We start from the raw sequence: 15,391 nt of genomic DNA, 5'->3' as shown, positions 1-15,391 counted from the left end.
TCAACCACCAACCCTCCACTCGACATATCTTTCGCACCCCTCATGCCCGGAACCCATGATGCGTAGAAACTCTTCCTGGGCCCCAGCTTGATTCGGCCTCTTCCTGATACGCAGTGGCCACTTATCAATAATTGTATGGTGAGACTTCATTTCAAGCTTCAAACGCGAGGAAAACTCGTTGAATCGACAAGCGTTCATGTATCTAACATAAAAAGAGCATGTCAGCCCGTTAACCGCCGGCTAATACCGGCTCAAGGTGAAAGAGTCCAGCGTACCTGTCAAAGAACTTATCATTGTTGCGAACCATATCGCGGCAGGAATCGATCCTCAGCCGATCTGCGTCATAAGGTGCGATGGAGAAGCTGGGTGTGAGGTATTTCGTCACATGGCTCAGTTCTTCCCGCAGGGAGGCATACTCATCCCTCTTAGTCACGGTCTCTGGTACTGCGTTCATGAAGAGTGTGATGAGCGTAGCGTGCGGGTTGGCCTGTGGCTCCTTGAGGAGGGTGCCAAGGAGAGAAACGCATCTTTCTGGTCCAAGATATGGTGTGTCGGCGATGTTGGACGTCTGTGTTTTATTCCAATGGGTAAGTGGCTTTGTAGCTTGTCTCTGTGTACGATTGATAAATGCGTGGGGCTTACTTCAATTCGATCGAATCTCATGACGCCGAGATGCTGTGGAAGAGCAGCAGCATCAAGATTGCAGAGGTGGAATGAAATATTTACATGCCCCAGCCTGCCGTGTACACTTCTGATCAAGTCCAGCAGGGAGTAGTATAATTTGCCGAGTACGTCATTGGCAGCAGCCCCGGATGCTCGACTCACTTCTTGAAGCGACCAACCGTGAAGGGGCTCTGCAGAATCCATCATGGGCCAAGCGCCGAGATCCGTGAACAAGGTGCTCCGATAAGTGTCAGTCCCTTCTCGTATCGCTTCTCATTTGATGTGCGTACTTACGGATTAGGTGTATTGAACGGGTTTCTGGGGAGTCCAAACGGGAGCAGGATGCCATCGCTACGGAACCGGAACGACCCGAACCGGCTACTTGGATCCTGTCGGAAGAACGCCCGTTCTCTGTAGTCGGCTCTGCTAGGAGCCAGGGTGACTGCCCGGCGAACATCCTGCGCTTTCTGTAGGGTCAGATTGCTTGGCTTCAAGATGCTCTGTACAGCATCCCACGATCTCTTGGTCAGCACGAGCCGGACACTTCCTCTCGTAAAGGAAAAGGCCTTTGGAAACAGATCATCCGGCTGTTTCTGCGTAGTCTCGTGACATACGCCTTCTACCAGTTTCAAGATCTGGCCCTGAAGTGTGCGACTGAGTTCTTCGGTGATGAAAGCGGAATACCAAATGTGTATAATGTGGTCAGCTGCCCTTTGAGAATCATCATCCATCAACAACAGTAGCAGCATGATGATATTCCGGGTCACTATGTTAAAATCGCGGTCGTTCACAACCACAGAGACTCGGGTGCAAAAGTCGTTAGGAAGGTCAGCAAGAGTCCTCAAGACATTTCTCAGATCTCCGGAAGCTAATACCCAAACCTAATCAGCAATTCTCATTGAACATTGGGTCATGGAACACGTCCAAATGGTTCGAGAGAGGCACTATACCGGCGAAAAGAAGGTCCAGATCGCCCTTGTACCCCTTGCCTTCATTGGCTTCAAGTTTCAAAACATCAAACGCCGGCATGTTTCCCCAAAGATACTTCTTGTGGTGGTTAAAGGACCGCGCTGGAGCGTCTGATGTCATGAATGCAGGCTTGCGGCCCTCGGCCTCCCATTGCGGTCGCCAAGTCGACTTGAGCAATGGAGAATTGCAGTCGAGCTTATGTGATGTCCAATGCTCTCTCTGGCAAGACACACCACAGTACTTTGTGGAGTTTGTGGTCAGCCTTGTTGTTCGCCAATCCTCCCGCGTATGTCGGACGAGACTTACACAGACGAGCTGGCATTTTTTGCACCTAAGCTTTCCATCCTCGCCACAACCAACGTTGGCACAAACATAGCGTGATATGTTGGTCGTCATTGTTGTTTTCGAGCCAGGTTCTGCATTCGGTAGGCCCCAACAACAACTGACTGCGGCCGCAGGCTTCGCCGGACATGATGTGGTTATATTTTTGAATGAGCGCCTGATGTGAAATCGGGCGGGCCGCACAAAGAAGCCCCAACAACAATTGATTGGATCGCGACCATTGCAAAGTGAGAAGAGTTTCAGCTCGGCTGCCTTGTAATATATGACAAGATGGAAGAGCGGGGTTGACTGCTAATACGATAAGCAGTCAGCATATTCCCGGAGGCATTCACACCAACAGCCGTGCCGAAGAACAACAATTTGGTGGTGCTGCGTCTCTGCATACAAGGATCCGGATGTATAATTATAATGCTCGTACGGAGCAGATACGTTGCCCTCGACAGCCATCCCGCCTCCCGACGGCAACTCGCATCAGTGCCACGAGAAGAAACAGACAATAAAGGCCACCACACCCTCGCGTGGCGTCCAATTGCCTCGAATCCATTTGGCGCTGAACAGGATGGCCAGACCGGTCGACTTCTGCCTCCCTGCTGCTCCCTATCGTCTGGTCGTGAATCCTCCACGTCTGTCCACGCCAGTCCTCATGTACGACATGCAATCGAGGACGGCCCCGTCATGTCCGACCAGGGCCCTTCTCGTCCGTTGGCATTCAATTGTCAAGTACGGAGTAGAATCAAAGTGTAAAAAGGCACACGTGCTTGAGGACCGTACGAAAACGGCCACACGAAAGTCGATGGCAACACCACGACGGGTCCTAGTACCCAAAGCTAGCATCTTATACGCCTGTTGGTAGCAGGTCGCGTCGCCAACGATCGACAACTGATGCGCCTCGCATCCATCAATGAAGCCCAGTTGTCTCAATTCATCTTCATGGAAAACAAGGTCCGTCTCGGGACAGCCAACAAGGTCTAATTCGCGGAGAACACTTTTGGCCCATGTCTTATACGCTGCTGCTGAGGTCCGGCTTTTAAGGATATTTACACAAGCCACTGGACAGTACAACAACAATGATGACACAGATCTATTGTACAACTAGAGTCGTGTTTCACCGTCATACCATGTCCTATGCCTGTCATCAGGCAGAGGCTTACGCCGAGAGACTCTTGGACATGCCTCGTACCCCGCGTCAGGTGGTTACACAGCCAAGGACGACATCGCTGGCAGTCATCACATCATTGGACCAATACGATTAACAAATATGGGATAATTCTATCTAGAAATCTCAGTAAAGGTCCCAAATTATGATTCCCTTGACTCCAAATCAACAGACCGCCCATCTGAATGTATCGCCGCCTTTATCGCCGCCTTTACTTCCAGTTTTTGCTCTCGTCGTATCCATCTCGCCACATGCCGAGTCTTGCTTATCTTGTCCACAAACGTGCGATTACAATACAATCTATTTTACACACGGTACCCAGAATATCAGATTGTTGATTGTCCATTATTCTCTCAGTAGAGCAAGTTGGGCCAACTCAATCTCGGCTTCGCGTATGCTGTGCGTCTCCGGCAGCGACCCTGCATTCTCTGACGTGAAGATTTCAGTGGTCTCCTGAGTGGTCTCCTGAGTCTCCTCTGTGATATCTTCCGTGATCTCTCGAATGATCACGTAAGTGGTCTTTTCAGTCGTCTGCTGAGTCGTCTCTTCAACTGAAGCTTCTCCGGCTGAAGCCTTCTCCGAAAGGCTTTTCGGCGTCTTTAGCCTTCTGTCTCCTATAACCCCGAAATCCTGATCCGCCCGAGGCAAGCTTTGGGGAAAAGGTATATTCCCTGGTATGTTCTCTGGTCTGGTTCCATCGTGTGTATTGTCGACTCTCGAGTACCACCACTTGTTAAGCTCGTTATTGCGAGCCGCCAATGCCTCATCGGTAAGTCTATCGGTGCCAGGCTTGTAAAGAGCTCGAACTTCTGGAGAAGGATCCCGCCAACTCTTTGTCTGAATGAGTCTTTCATTTGGGTCCCAGACCTTCATGCGCTCCATAGGACCTGCAATGTTACGAAATTGATTCTGCATCTCGTCTTCATAGACGGGTTCCGTTGGTAGTACAGGTCCCCGAGGTTCCGCATTCCCGGCACCACCGTCCCAGATTGGATAGGAAGAGGGAGCGCTGTGCAAATTCTCTGCAAATAAAGACCCGAGCGAATCGATGGAGACATCCTCAATCCCGGCTTCGAAAAGAACTCGATTTGCAATTTGTAGCGTATCCTCATCCGCTGGGTTAGATGTCGGTAGCGAAGAGGGTCCTGCGCTTACAAATGGTCTGAATGTTGACTCAACAGCCACGGGACGATACTGTCGCTGCCCTGGTGGCCCAGCAGTCAGGGGTAACAGTGTACCACTTGCAGAGGCAGAATTCGCAATAGGATTTGGGGCATCGCCAAACGTCAAGTTGATTCTGGAAGGGTTGGGAAAAGGTGGTGTTGGCGTGCCAATTCTTGCATCCCACATATCATCAACCCTGGAGGCAGCATCAAGTTCTCCCCTTCTAAAGCCAAAGATATCTGTCGGTCCTTGATGGCCCAGGTTTGAGGGGCCCCCGATCTCATTTGAACTAGAGGGAGGATTGAATGCTGACAATGTTGGGGGGCTGGTCGATGTAGTACTTCCCATAGAAGATGAGCCTAGCGTAAGTGGCCTCTTTGTTCCTCGCTTAAGCGCCCTCTGAGCATACTTCTGGGTCGGATTCTGGTAAGAAGCCAGATTATAAAGTGACTTGACCGGCATATTCATGAGCAAAGTTATCTTGGATTCGCTATCCTCACTATCGTCATCACTCCCATCGAGGGAACAATGCTCGCCATCTTCTGTCGCCGCCTTTTCCTGACTGCTATTTTCAGGCATCGTGGGAACAGAGAGGGCATTTGGAGTGCTCCCTAGACGTATGCGAGGTGTTTCTATCGGCATCTTAGCAACAAGATGGTCGGGCTCACTGAAGGGGCTGACGGCGCGATGGTTGTTCTGCTGCAAAGGCGTGTACTGCTGGAGTGCCGAGTTGGGACGGCCTCCAAGAGCCTTCATCGACATCCCGGGCAAAGATGATTTGGGGAAGAGGGCAAGTTTGGAATGGATATTACCGTCAGACCACTTGGGCAAGCGTCCGCGACGAGTAGGCGGCTGAAGTGGCTGGGACGAACTCGGCTTGTAGATGGTTCCCGCAGTAGTGTAAGTCGGCTGGGGGGATGATGACGCGACAGCAGAATCAACAACAGCCGGGGACGAAGTAGTCTCGATATCGGCAAGAGGTGCAGTATCCATGATGTCAAGCGTGATGGTGGCCGTTACGCGCAAACTGAAGCCTACCACTCTTCGTGCCTTCGTACCTTCGTACCTTCGTTTTGACAGTAGACTGAAGAGATCTGGCGGCAAGTCCAAGTTAGAATAAGTGCTGGCTGCGGTTGCAAATAGAGCAGAAGAAATGGCGCTAAAGTTATTTCTCCAAAGTTTCTGATTTCTGATTTCTTGTGAGGAAAAAAAAAAGACGAAAACGAAAAAGGGATTTTGGCTGGTAAATGCGAAGAGTTTTTTTTTTTTTCTTAGCCCTGGCACCAACTCATTCTCTTGAGATCCAAATGAAATCTGTCCTCGAAGACTACGGAATCAGTAGTATTTAGCAAAATAAAATAAAACTTCAAAGAGTAGAGGGCTTCAAGCACCACGGCAAGGAGGAAGCTAAAAAGCAGTGGCAAAGAGTAAGAGGGCAGAAAGACAAGCTAAGAAGAAGGCTATGGCTTCTGGGTAAAAATATCATGGCTCATGCTTCAAGACCGGCGAGACGAGACTTCTGCTTGGCTCCTTCCTGCATGACCAAACGGCAAGGAAGGAAGGTGCAGCGTGTGCAAGTTTCCCAAATGACTGCTGCTCGAGCTAGACGTGACGCGCTACTCACCGAAAACCCAAAAAGTAAACTTTGCTACACGCAGCGTATAGCCAAAATTAAGAATAAAAATAAAAATGTCACTAAGGAACTCAAGCAGATGGTGATCCAGCCCATCCCACCACGTCAAGTCGCCGAGTCTTCAAGTTTCGAGCGCAGATAAATAATCCAAAATGACGGTGCCGATGAGACGAAACGGGGGGTTGCGAGGAAGAAGTTAAAAGAAAATCCAGTCCCCAATACAAAGAGGGAAAATAAAGTGATTATGACCAGTGTCTGTAGCATTTGCCAGCTGTCGAGATACATAAAGGCCGTGAACCTCGCCTGTCGACAGCTGACAAACGGCCGTTGTCTTTAGTGTTTAAAAGCTCAAAGCCGTCAAAGAAAAGAGGCCATCACACAGACCGCGCAAAACTACATAGCACTTTGAAACTCAAAGCTGGACAATGGAGACTGGAACAAAGCAGCATGTTTTTGCCATTTACGCGCCGCATCAAAATGTACCCTCTCTCTATCTCTACTGTAGACTTACTTGCACGTCGGCCTCGTCCACAATCTACGCGATCCAAGCATACTACTGCTACAACGCCGGGCTTTCGTTATAAGCTCGGCGGAAACGCAGCAGACACCATGATGCGACCAAATAACAAACGAGAAACCATGTCTCATCTACGGAGTATACTCGACTTGTCGGCTCTTCCCGAGACCCTTTTGTCACCGGGGAAAACCGGAGAAACTTTTTTACTCTTGGTTGCCCCAGAACGCCGACAAGGTCAGCCGTGCTTGCGTCTCTTTTTTCTTTCCTCTTCCTCATGAGCGAATAGACTTCCTAGCATTGCACGGGGTTCTTTGATTTTACCGGGAAAATACAAAAAAGGGGGCACGCCAATTGACCATGCTGCGATCGACGTCATCCAGAGCGCTGGCCTCGGGTCTTGCGAAGAGCTCCGTCCCCAGGGTTGGACGAGCTGCTAATGCTGCAGCATCCTCGGCCAGTCGTGGCGGCGCCGTTGCATGGACCCCGCAGCTACAAGTACAGCTCAACTCGAGAATCTCGTCGTGCCCAAGCATTCACAGCACCGCAAGAAACATGGCTCAAGCTACGCGAACCGAGAGCGACGCCTTTGGCGAGATCCAGGTGCCCGCCGACAGGTACTGGGGTGCCCAGACGGAGCGGTCCCTCGAGAACTTCCGCATCAACCAGCCTCAGGACCGCATGCCGCCTCCCGTTGTCAAGGCCTTTGGTATCTTGAAGGGGGCTGCTGCGACTGTCAACATGCGATATGGTCTGGGTACGTGAGCTGTGTCATGTGTGCTGTCATGGCCTCGATCCCAACTTGACGCCTGGCTGCCCTCAAGCTCTGTGAGCGAATTTCACTAACACCATCCTCCCATCACCCAGACCCCAAGATTGGACAGGCCATCCAGCAAGCCGCCAAGGAGGTTGCCGATGGCAAGCTCATGGACCACTTCCCGCTCGTCGTCTGGCAGACCGGCTCCGGCACCCAGTCCAACATGAACGCCAACGAAGTCATCTCCAACCGCGCCATCGAGATCCTGGGCGGCGAGAAGGGCAGCAAGAAGCCCGTCCACCCCAACGACCACGTCAACCGCAGCGCCTCCTCCAATGACACCTTCCCAACCGTCATGCACATCGCTGCCGTCCTCGAGCTTGAGAACGACCTGCTCCCTGCCCTGCGAAGCCTCCGCAAGGCTCTCCAGGCAAAGGTCGACGATTTCCAGGCCAGGAACATCATCAAGATTGGCCGAACTCACTTGCAGGATGCCACGCCCCTGACTCTGGCCCAGGAGTTCTCCGGCTACGTCGCCCAGCTCGACTTTGGCATCAAGCGAGTTGAGGGATCCATCCCCGACCTCCGCCTTCTCGCCCAGGGCGGTACCGCCGTTGGCACCGGAATCAACACCTTCCAGGGCTTCGCCGAGGCCATTGCCGAGGAAGTCACCAAAATGACGGGCACCGAGTTCAAGACCGCCCCCAACAAGTTCGAGGCCCTAGCCGCCCACGACGCCATAGTCCAGGCCCACGGCAGCCTCAACACCGTCGCCACCTCTTTGACCAAGATTGCCCAGGACATCCGCTACCTGGGCAGCGGCCCCCGCTGCGGCCTCGGCGAGCTGGCTCTCCCCGAGAACGAGCCCGGCAGCAGCATCATGCCCGGCAAGGTCAACCCCACGCAGTGCGAGGCCCTGACCATGGTCTGCGCCCAAGTCATGGGCAACAACGTCGCCACCACCATTGGCGGCATGAACGGCCAGTTCGAGCTCAACGTCTACAAGCCCCTCGTCATCCGCAACCTGCTGCACAGCTCTCGCCTCCTGGCCGACGGCATGCGCTCCTTTGAGAAGAACCTGGTTGCTGGCCTCCAGGCCAACGAGGACAAGATTTCTCAAATCATGAAGGAGTCGTGAGTTTTTGCCCCCTTGTCCCTCTACTTACAATGGGACATGCGATACCAGCATACTAACGCAACTCAGGCTCATGCTCGTCACCTGCCTCAACCCCAAGATTGGGTACGACATGGCCTCCAAGGTCGCCAAGAACGCTCACAAGAAGGGCCTTACCCTCAAGCAGAGCGCCATGGAGCTCAAGGCTCTCACCGAAGACGAGTTCGATGCCCTCGTCAAGCCGGAGCTCATGATTGGACCTAGCCCGTACAAGCAGTAGGTTCGCCTAAGTGGAGAGACGCTAGATGCGTTGATGGCATGCAACCTAAGTAAGAATAAAACTTTATACAGATGTACAATAGATTCAGTTAATTAAACAAGAAAAAAACAGTGCATGGCAGTGGAGTATACAGTAAATTGGGTCTGTTGTATCGAGTGTTTTCGTCGTATAAATGATCCTTACTACAACCCGACTGGCATGACTGGCAAACTGTCATGTAAAGTGTAAACTTGACCTACAAACGAATGAATGCTTCTCTACGCCCGGAGCCTCAATCACGCAACACTCACCGCCCAATCACAAGCTTCGCCGCAAGAGTGGTAATAGTACTAAGCAACTTTATATCTCTAAGCACGGCTCATCGTCTAACCATGTGGTTCGCGACCCCTCGTCCAAAACCAACAAGTACATCATCACACCGACCAAAATGATTTCAACAACACAAGTCTCGTGTGTCCCAGCAGCCATGCTGCCCCGCAATAGTACCACCTAGTAATATGCAAAAGAGTATTTGCGCGTCATGACAGCAGCCTAGCGGCCATCCCCCGCGTTGCCCGATTTCTCATTAGTTAGAGGTCACCTTGGACCCTGTACACAGCAAAACACATAAAAGACAGAAATTGACCCGAATGTGTCGTAGTCTTTACCAGATAGGCAAATCGCCTCGCCCGCACATCTTCTTTACAAGACCAGAAAAAGGGGAGAAATGAAATAAATCGACGCATCTCGAGGCACAGCCAGACAATAAAAAAAAAGAGGACGATAAAGAGTCCTCGAGATAGTCCAGAGGCAGTGTGTATCCCTTTATATATCAGAGTTGAAAATTAAGGGACCGTGATGAAGTGTAAAATCAAAAGGATGGAAATTCAACCTCGCCTTCCGAGGATTGAAGAAAACAGTCTGATCATGCTGGATTAAGCTCAAAGTCGGGAAATCTCTGCTCTGCTATGCTCGGTTTTGCAAATTCCGCAAGGAGTGGCGCACTAGTTTAATAGAATCCAATATTTAGAGTTTGAAAGGGCATTATTTACAGTAGTCCGGCTTTAGTTGTGGGCTTTTTTGAAGGCTGGTTTTCCCTAAATAGCGCCTCCAGGATAAGCGCTTCCAGGAATCATCCCAGTGCCGGTCCGGTTTGGTCCTGGCCCGCGTGAACTTGGTAACTGGAAGTCGGGGTTGTTGTTCAAGAGCACATCCTGACGCTGATGCTTCACCTGGACCGGTCGACGGTTCGGGGGCGCCTGGTTGGGCATTGGCGGATGTGGTTCCCATCGAGGATTGACTCCTCGTTGAGAGATGGACGTGAAATTAGATCGTTCTGATTCGGCAGGGCTTCGTGCTCTACCACCAGTAGCAGGAGCATCTTCGAACAGTGGCTCAGGATAGGCAGATGGGTGGTGGCTTTGCACCGGTCCAGAAGGAGGCGTAGTATCGAATCGAGGGTTGGTGTCCTCGTAGTAGTCGCTACGCGATCCTGTCGTCGTTGGAAGCATATTCTGGCCACCTGGAGAAGCAGCTCCTGGCGAGTTTCTCCCCGGATTTTGGTTCCACGCAGCACGTGGTGGAACATATTGTTGCGGCCTATCAACCATTAGTAAACGAGGAAAGCAATAATAAGATCGGCATGTATGGAATTAGGGGGCAGACATACTCGTCAGTGCTGTACTTGCTTCCGTCACTCATAATCGTTTCACGCCCTCCACCGAGCATTGGACGACCTTGCTGCAAGCCAACCATGCCAGCGACATCGACGTCGCTATCCCGAAGTAGGTTATGCTGACCGTAGGCATTTGGCGGCGGCGGGCTCAGAGGAGTAGTGTCGGTGTCTGGAGCTCGTGAACCGCCCGGGACTTGTCCTGGTAAGGGCGGAGGAGACTCGGCTCGGGGAAGATCATTGTTATCCGCTGCTAAGCTGGGCTGGCTTCCATTCCACCCACGGTCCAATGAATTTTGTACTGGCTGGGTCTGTCCATATGGTGCGTATTCGTTCTCCGGCGGCCTCTGATTGTGTTGGCTTGGAGGCATATTAGCATAGCCTCCCATCGGAGGCGGCCCGCGTCCTCCTCGTGGTGGAAGGCCATAACCACCTCGCCCACGAGCCCCCCCTCTGCCAGGCAAGGGACCATAACCTCCTCTTCCTCCACCACGTCCTCGACCTGCTATGCCATAGGTATCGAAACCTCCGCGGCCATAAGCACCACCACGTCCGCCGCGGTAGCCTCCACCACGTTCCCTACCATAGGCATCGGGCCCATTGATGGGATTACCATAACGATCCCGTGAGGGCGATTGCCTTGAATTGGCCAGACCAGTGGCCTCCCTCGCGTTTGCCATGTCGTTGTGAACAGTGGTTGCTGATCTCTCTACAGGACTTCGTTGTGTCAGAGGAATTTTCTCGTCGCTAACTTGGTCGTCCTTTCGCTGACTCTGACTTTCAAAGACTGCAAATGCAGGGAGGCTATCCGTTCCCAAACTTCCTCCACCCACAGCAGTAAAAGTTGGTTGGCTGGCAAAGATGGCAGCCGACTTGACCTGACCGTCCCTGTTGTAGTAGCTTTCACCACTCATGTCTCCATTCTCCGCAATGCGCTTCTGACGAGCTTTCCTGCTAACAGTGGTTCTTCGCATGGCGAAAGACCCAAAGGTGCAGATAGCGAGAACGATGGATGCAGCCAACACCATGTAGGTGCCCCATGCCAAGTGAGGGATGAAGAGCAGCACATCTACCACAAAACCAGCAACACACACGAGGAAGGTGATGAGGGTAAAAACGAAGACGACGAGGAGATATCTCGACGAATGCGACGCACTGTGCAGGTGTGCAGCGATAGCCAGACAGAACATGATGAGAGTTAGGAGTGCCGCTACGGGATGAATGACCAGAATGGCGGACAGAGTATGGCGAACTGAGCTTGGCAGATCGAACTTTTGAGTTTCATCGGTCAATGCTCCATCTACACGAAAGGTTCAGTCTGGTCAGTATACCGTTTGTCAGGTTGCAGTTTAGCGTTCGCATGTTCTCGATCAAGCGTACCTCGCGGATATCCTATAGCAATATTGGTGCATTCCTCACCCTGGCAGTAGCCAAAGACGCCATACTTGACATCCCCAAATGATCCGAGCGGCACGAATTTGGTGACAGGAATAGAAATCACCGAAAAGAGAAGTAGAATAAAGGCTGCAAACAGCAGCACCGACAAGGGTGTTGCTGGTCGTATCATAACGACAGCGGCCGGCCACGCCGACCGACGAGCTTTGATTGAAAGGTTGGCGTCGTGCAAGTCAAGGCACAACTGCGACTAGTCGACAGGAAGCCGTTGGACAGTTATATCGTGTTGGTCTGTTGATGGTTCATCGGGAGACGGTTTTACGCATACTCGGTAATCAGGAGAAAGGACGACGGCCAATTTCTGCGGGAAAGAAAAGGAAAGGAAAGGAAAGGCTGCCCGCCGTTCAATGGTGTTTATGATGCAGCATATGATAAAGGCCAAACTCAATCGTCCACGGTTTCTTCTGTCTCCGCAGTGACCAGCGGCGATGGCGTCAAAACAAGATGGCCCGTCGAAGGTTAGTCGATAAGTGAGCGGCCGAATAAACGGACAACCGAAAGAACACAGCGATGCAAAATCAAGTCGGCACGATTGAGCCCAGCGACAAATGCTTTCCGCAACAGCTCAGTCAGAGGGCAACTGTTGGCTGGATGCTGGAGCGACGTTCCCTTGGTGCAGAAGGGTTACGCACAGATGACGGAGGAGACGGTCGAGCGAGTGCGGCGGACAATTTTGTCGCGGGAAGACCCCAACCTGGTCGGTTTGGAGTGGCCGAGGTGGTCAACTGATCGACTTGTCAACGTCTCGCGGCAGTAGAGACATGGGAGAAGACATGGAGACACCTCAATTGATCTCTTGAGACTCGAGACACCAACGGCGGTGCTTGCAGCGGGTTCAGGGCCAACAGGGCCAAGGACGATTGTCTCAAGTGCTGGGAGTGGAATGGCCAGTGGGTCCGGGCAGGTATGGCGATGCTGATTGGGGAGATGGGGGCTGGGCCAGGGATTGGAGGACAGCCAGAGCCCACTGTACTAGCCTTGCTAGCGTGGCATGCTTTGCAGGTCCCAGCCTGCGCCAGCCTGCAGCCAAGCAGCCACAGCCATCGGGTCACAAACAAGCGGCCAGAGACATGCCAGGGCAGCTTACTCCGTGCTCCATCGCCATTCAACATGCCGCCATCCAAGCCATCCTGGCCCTCAATCAACATCCCCCCGTCAGGGGAACGAGAGCCCCCATTGGACGGATGCGATGACCAGAGTTGTGGGTGGGGGGAAGCAACGCTCGACGTTAAACCTGGGGCAGACGAGATGCCCACGACGGTCCTAGGTCAGCAACTTCGGCAGCCTTTGTTCCGTATTCAAGTCTAACTGTCCGCAGATGATTTGAAAAAGGCAGTTTTAGGTTGCTGCTACTTCCACGTTGGTGCACACCCTGATGTTGTGCATTTGCAGCCGAAAGTTGTGTGTGCGGCGTGGCTAGTCAGATCCGGCGTGGCACGAGGCATGGCACAAGCATGAAGACCCGGAGCGCGATAACTTGGTGCAACAACAGAGCACCCAAATACTACTCATCGACTCAGGTCGGAGCAAGCAAAGTATAAATCGGCGACTATGCGGTGTACATGCCGCCTATGTACATGCGGATGCATGTACATAGGCGTGCGTCGCGTCCTCCGCGTTCATCCAACACCACCAAATGAATCCAGTCGAGGCCATCCATCTCCCCTCGTCAGCCACCACCAACAATGCGCCGGGCATACATGACTCTCAAGCCAGGCAGCGTGGCCTTTCCAGAAAACAGCAAAATGACGCGCTCGGCCCGGTTTATTCACGAAATTGTGCGCACAAGGCCGCGAGAAATATCCTTCTTCTTTTCGTTGCTCTGGGTATTCTCGACAAAACTGTACTCTGGTACGGAGTACATAATATTAGTATATGTATGTATGTACATGGAAGCAATTGGTGAACGGAATGGGTCATGAATCAATCACATCGGATGTCAACTGATCCCTGCTTGCACCCGTTGTCTGTGCAATCACCTGTACATACCGAGCACGGAGTACTACTCCCATAGACAAGGAGGATTTTCATCGTACAGTACGTTGTATGATGGGCAGAGCAGGTAATGGAGCGCGGGAGTCTTCAGAGACCTTCTTGCGCCAGAAAACGAATACGGAGAACTTGGTACGGAATACTTGCTGCAGGGAGGTTAAATCCGTACCTCTGTTGAGTTTTTCCATTGGCATTCCTCCCTCGCATGCAAAAAGGCAGTCTGCAAATAACAAGTCTCTTGGCGCTCAGCTCTCATATTCCCAGGTTTCCACCTTTGGGATAGTAGTACCTTTGTTTTTTCTCCGATGAACGATGTGCCGCAACCAGTATTTTGGAGGTGCCGAATTCCCTCTTGACATGCTCAGTCAGTACTTACGGTACTGATGGATCGAGCGGGAAATTGGAGGTGCCACACTGGAAACGTGAAAAATGCTCCCAGCGGCATCCGCCTGTGACAAACAAGCCACGGATTTGTGTGTACTCGACGGACGTATTTGATGGAGTCGACTGGTCATTGCCCATATGTACTGTACCCATCCATTATGATAGTAATTGTATTGACAGTACTCACCCCATTAGCCACCGACTGAGCTTATCCTTTTCCCCTTCTTCCCCTTGGTCCCGCGACAGATCGACATTACACAGCCCACTGTCTTGAATGTCTGGAAACTCTGGTACGATCCACGGGGACCCGACTTGGACGCACATTGTACATACGTCGCTTACGGCGCCAAGACCCATGGACCGCTTCGCCAAACGACAACCCGCCTAGAAAGAAACATATAATGCTGTATACTACGGAACTGCCGTCTGGCAATGCATATCGCGTCAATACGCTGAAAGCACCAGACACTTGTAGTGCATGAGAGTACCAAACGCCTCTTGGCAACAGTCCAAGATTGCCATCACACGTCGTGCCTGCCCCACCGACATGCGGCGCGGCGGGCGCAAATCTGATCCAAAATAGCTTGAGCTTGTTTTTCCCTGTTCCTGGCCGTTCCCTGCCTTCTGTCCCCTTCTTGGCACGTGTTTGCAACGGACCGTCGACGCTCGGCGGGGCTGGCCCTGCCCGTACGAGAACCAAGTGTGATGTGCGTGGTAGTACTCCGTAGTAGCACAACATACCCTGCACCACGCCGTACATACATGTACGTACTGTATGTACATATGTACTACATACGTGCATGCGATCCCACCCCAACCAATGTCTTCTGCGACAAATGCATGCATTCATGGCAACATGCATCTATCACTTCGGGACTACACGCGTCGGCCACGTCATGATTATCGTGACCTGCTGCAATGGCTCAAAGGTGAGGCAGGAGATCAGACACAAGAAGGACGGCGAACCCAACAATCGTACCCACAGGCAGCAGATATTCAAATCCATCGACGACATCTCATCGCCCGGGACCCTGATGCCCCTATCAGTAGCATCGGCCCGGCGCTTCCTCCACCGACTTTTCTTACCGGCGAGCGAACCTCTGAGCCATACGGCTTGATGTGCAAAATCTGCTGCAACACTTCCCGCTCGTCACTACTGTGCTGTCGACTTCTCACCTAGAAGATAGCACCGCCGTATGGCGAAACTCGAGGCCAGAAGACCCGCAATTCTCTCCATGATACTGCTCCAAGTAAAGGTGTATCGCGTGTACGCACTTGGAGGCATCAAAGTCTGGACTCTGGAGAAGTGGATAGAGA

General features: G+C 52.2%; 4 protein-coding genes across 4 annotated transcripts; 1 reads left to right on the top strand and 3 right to left on the bottom strand.

Annotated features, from left to right (window-relative positions):
- On the bottom strand, positions 1-2,028 carry MAA_03867 (MYND finger family protein; the record flags this gene model as incomplete). Its single annotated transcript, XM_007821865.2, has 5 exons — positions 1-202; positions 276-568; positions 643-901; positions 958-1,531; positions 1,614-2,028. 5 exons carry the CDS (start codon positions 2,026-2,028, stop codon positions 1-3), a joined length of 1,743 nt encoding a protein of 580 aa, XP_007820056.2.
- A 1,447-nt stretch (positions 2,029-3,475) lies between these two features.
- On the bottom strand, positions 3,476-5,287 carry MAA_03868 (uncharacterized protein; the record flags this gene model as incomplete). Its single annotated transcript, XM_007821866.1, has 1 exon — positions 3,476-5,287. The coding sequence occupies one exon, from the start codon at positions 5,285-5,287 to the stop codon at positions 3,476-3,478; it is 1,812 nt and encodes a 603-aa protein (XP_007820057.1).
- Positions 5,288-6,801: 1,514 nt separating this feature from the next.
- Positions 6,802-8,592, top strand: MAA_03869 (fumarate hydratase; the record flags this gene model as incomplete). The annotated part of the gene is made up of 3 exons (XM_007821867.1): positions 6,802-7,198; positions 7,309-8,332; positions 8,403-8,592. 3 exons carry the CDS (start codon positions 6,802-6,804, stop codon positions 8,590-8,592), a joined length of 1,611 nt encoding a protein of 536 aa, XP_007820058.1.
- A 1,076-nt stretch (positions 8,593-9,668) lies between these two features.
- On the bottom strand, positions 9,669-11,810 carry MAA_03870 (pH-response regulator protein palI/rim-9; the record flags this gene model as incomplete). Its single annotated transcript, XM_007821868.1, has 3 exons — positions 9,669-10,170; positions 10,241-11,543; positions 11,624-11,810. The coding sequence occupies 3 exons, from the start codon at positions 11,808-11,810 to the stop codon at positions 9,669-9,671; spliced, it is 1,992 nt and encodes a 663-aa protein (XP_007820059.1).
- Positions 11,811-15,391: the final 3,581 nt, after the last annotated feature.

Source organism: Metarhizium robertsii (assembly GCF_000187425.2).
Source record: "Metarhizium robertsii ARSEF 23 chromosome Unknown MAA_Scf_3, whole genome shotgun sequence".
Taxonomy (NCBI): domain Eukaryota; kingdom Fungi; phylum Ascomycota; class Sordariomycetes; order Hypocreales; family Clavicipitaceae; genus Metarhizium; species Metarhizium robertsii.
This window is presented reverse-complemented; position numbering and strand designations above follow the sequence as displayed.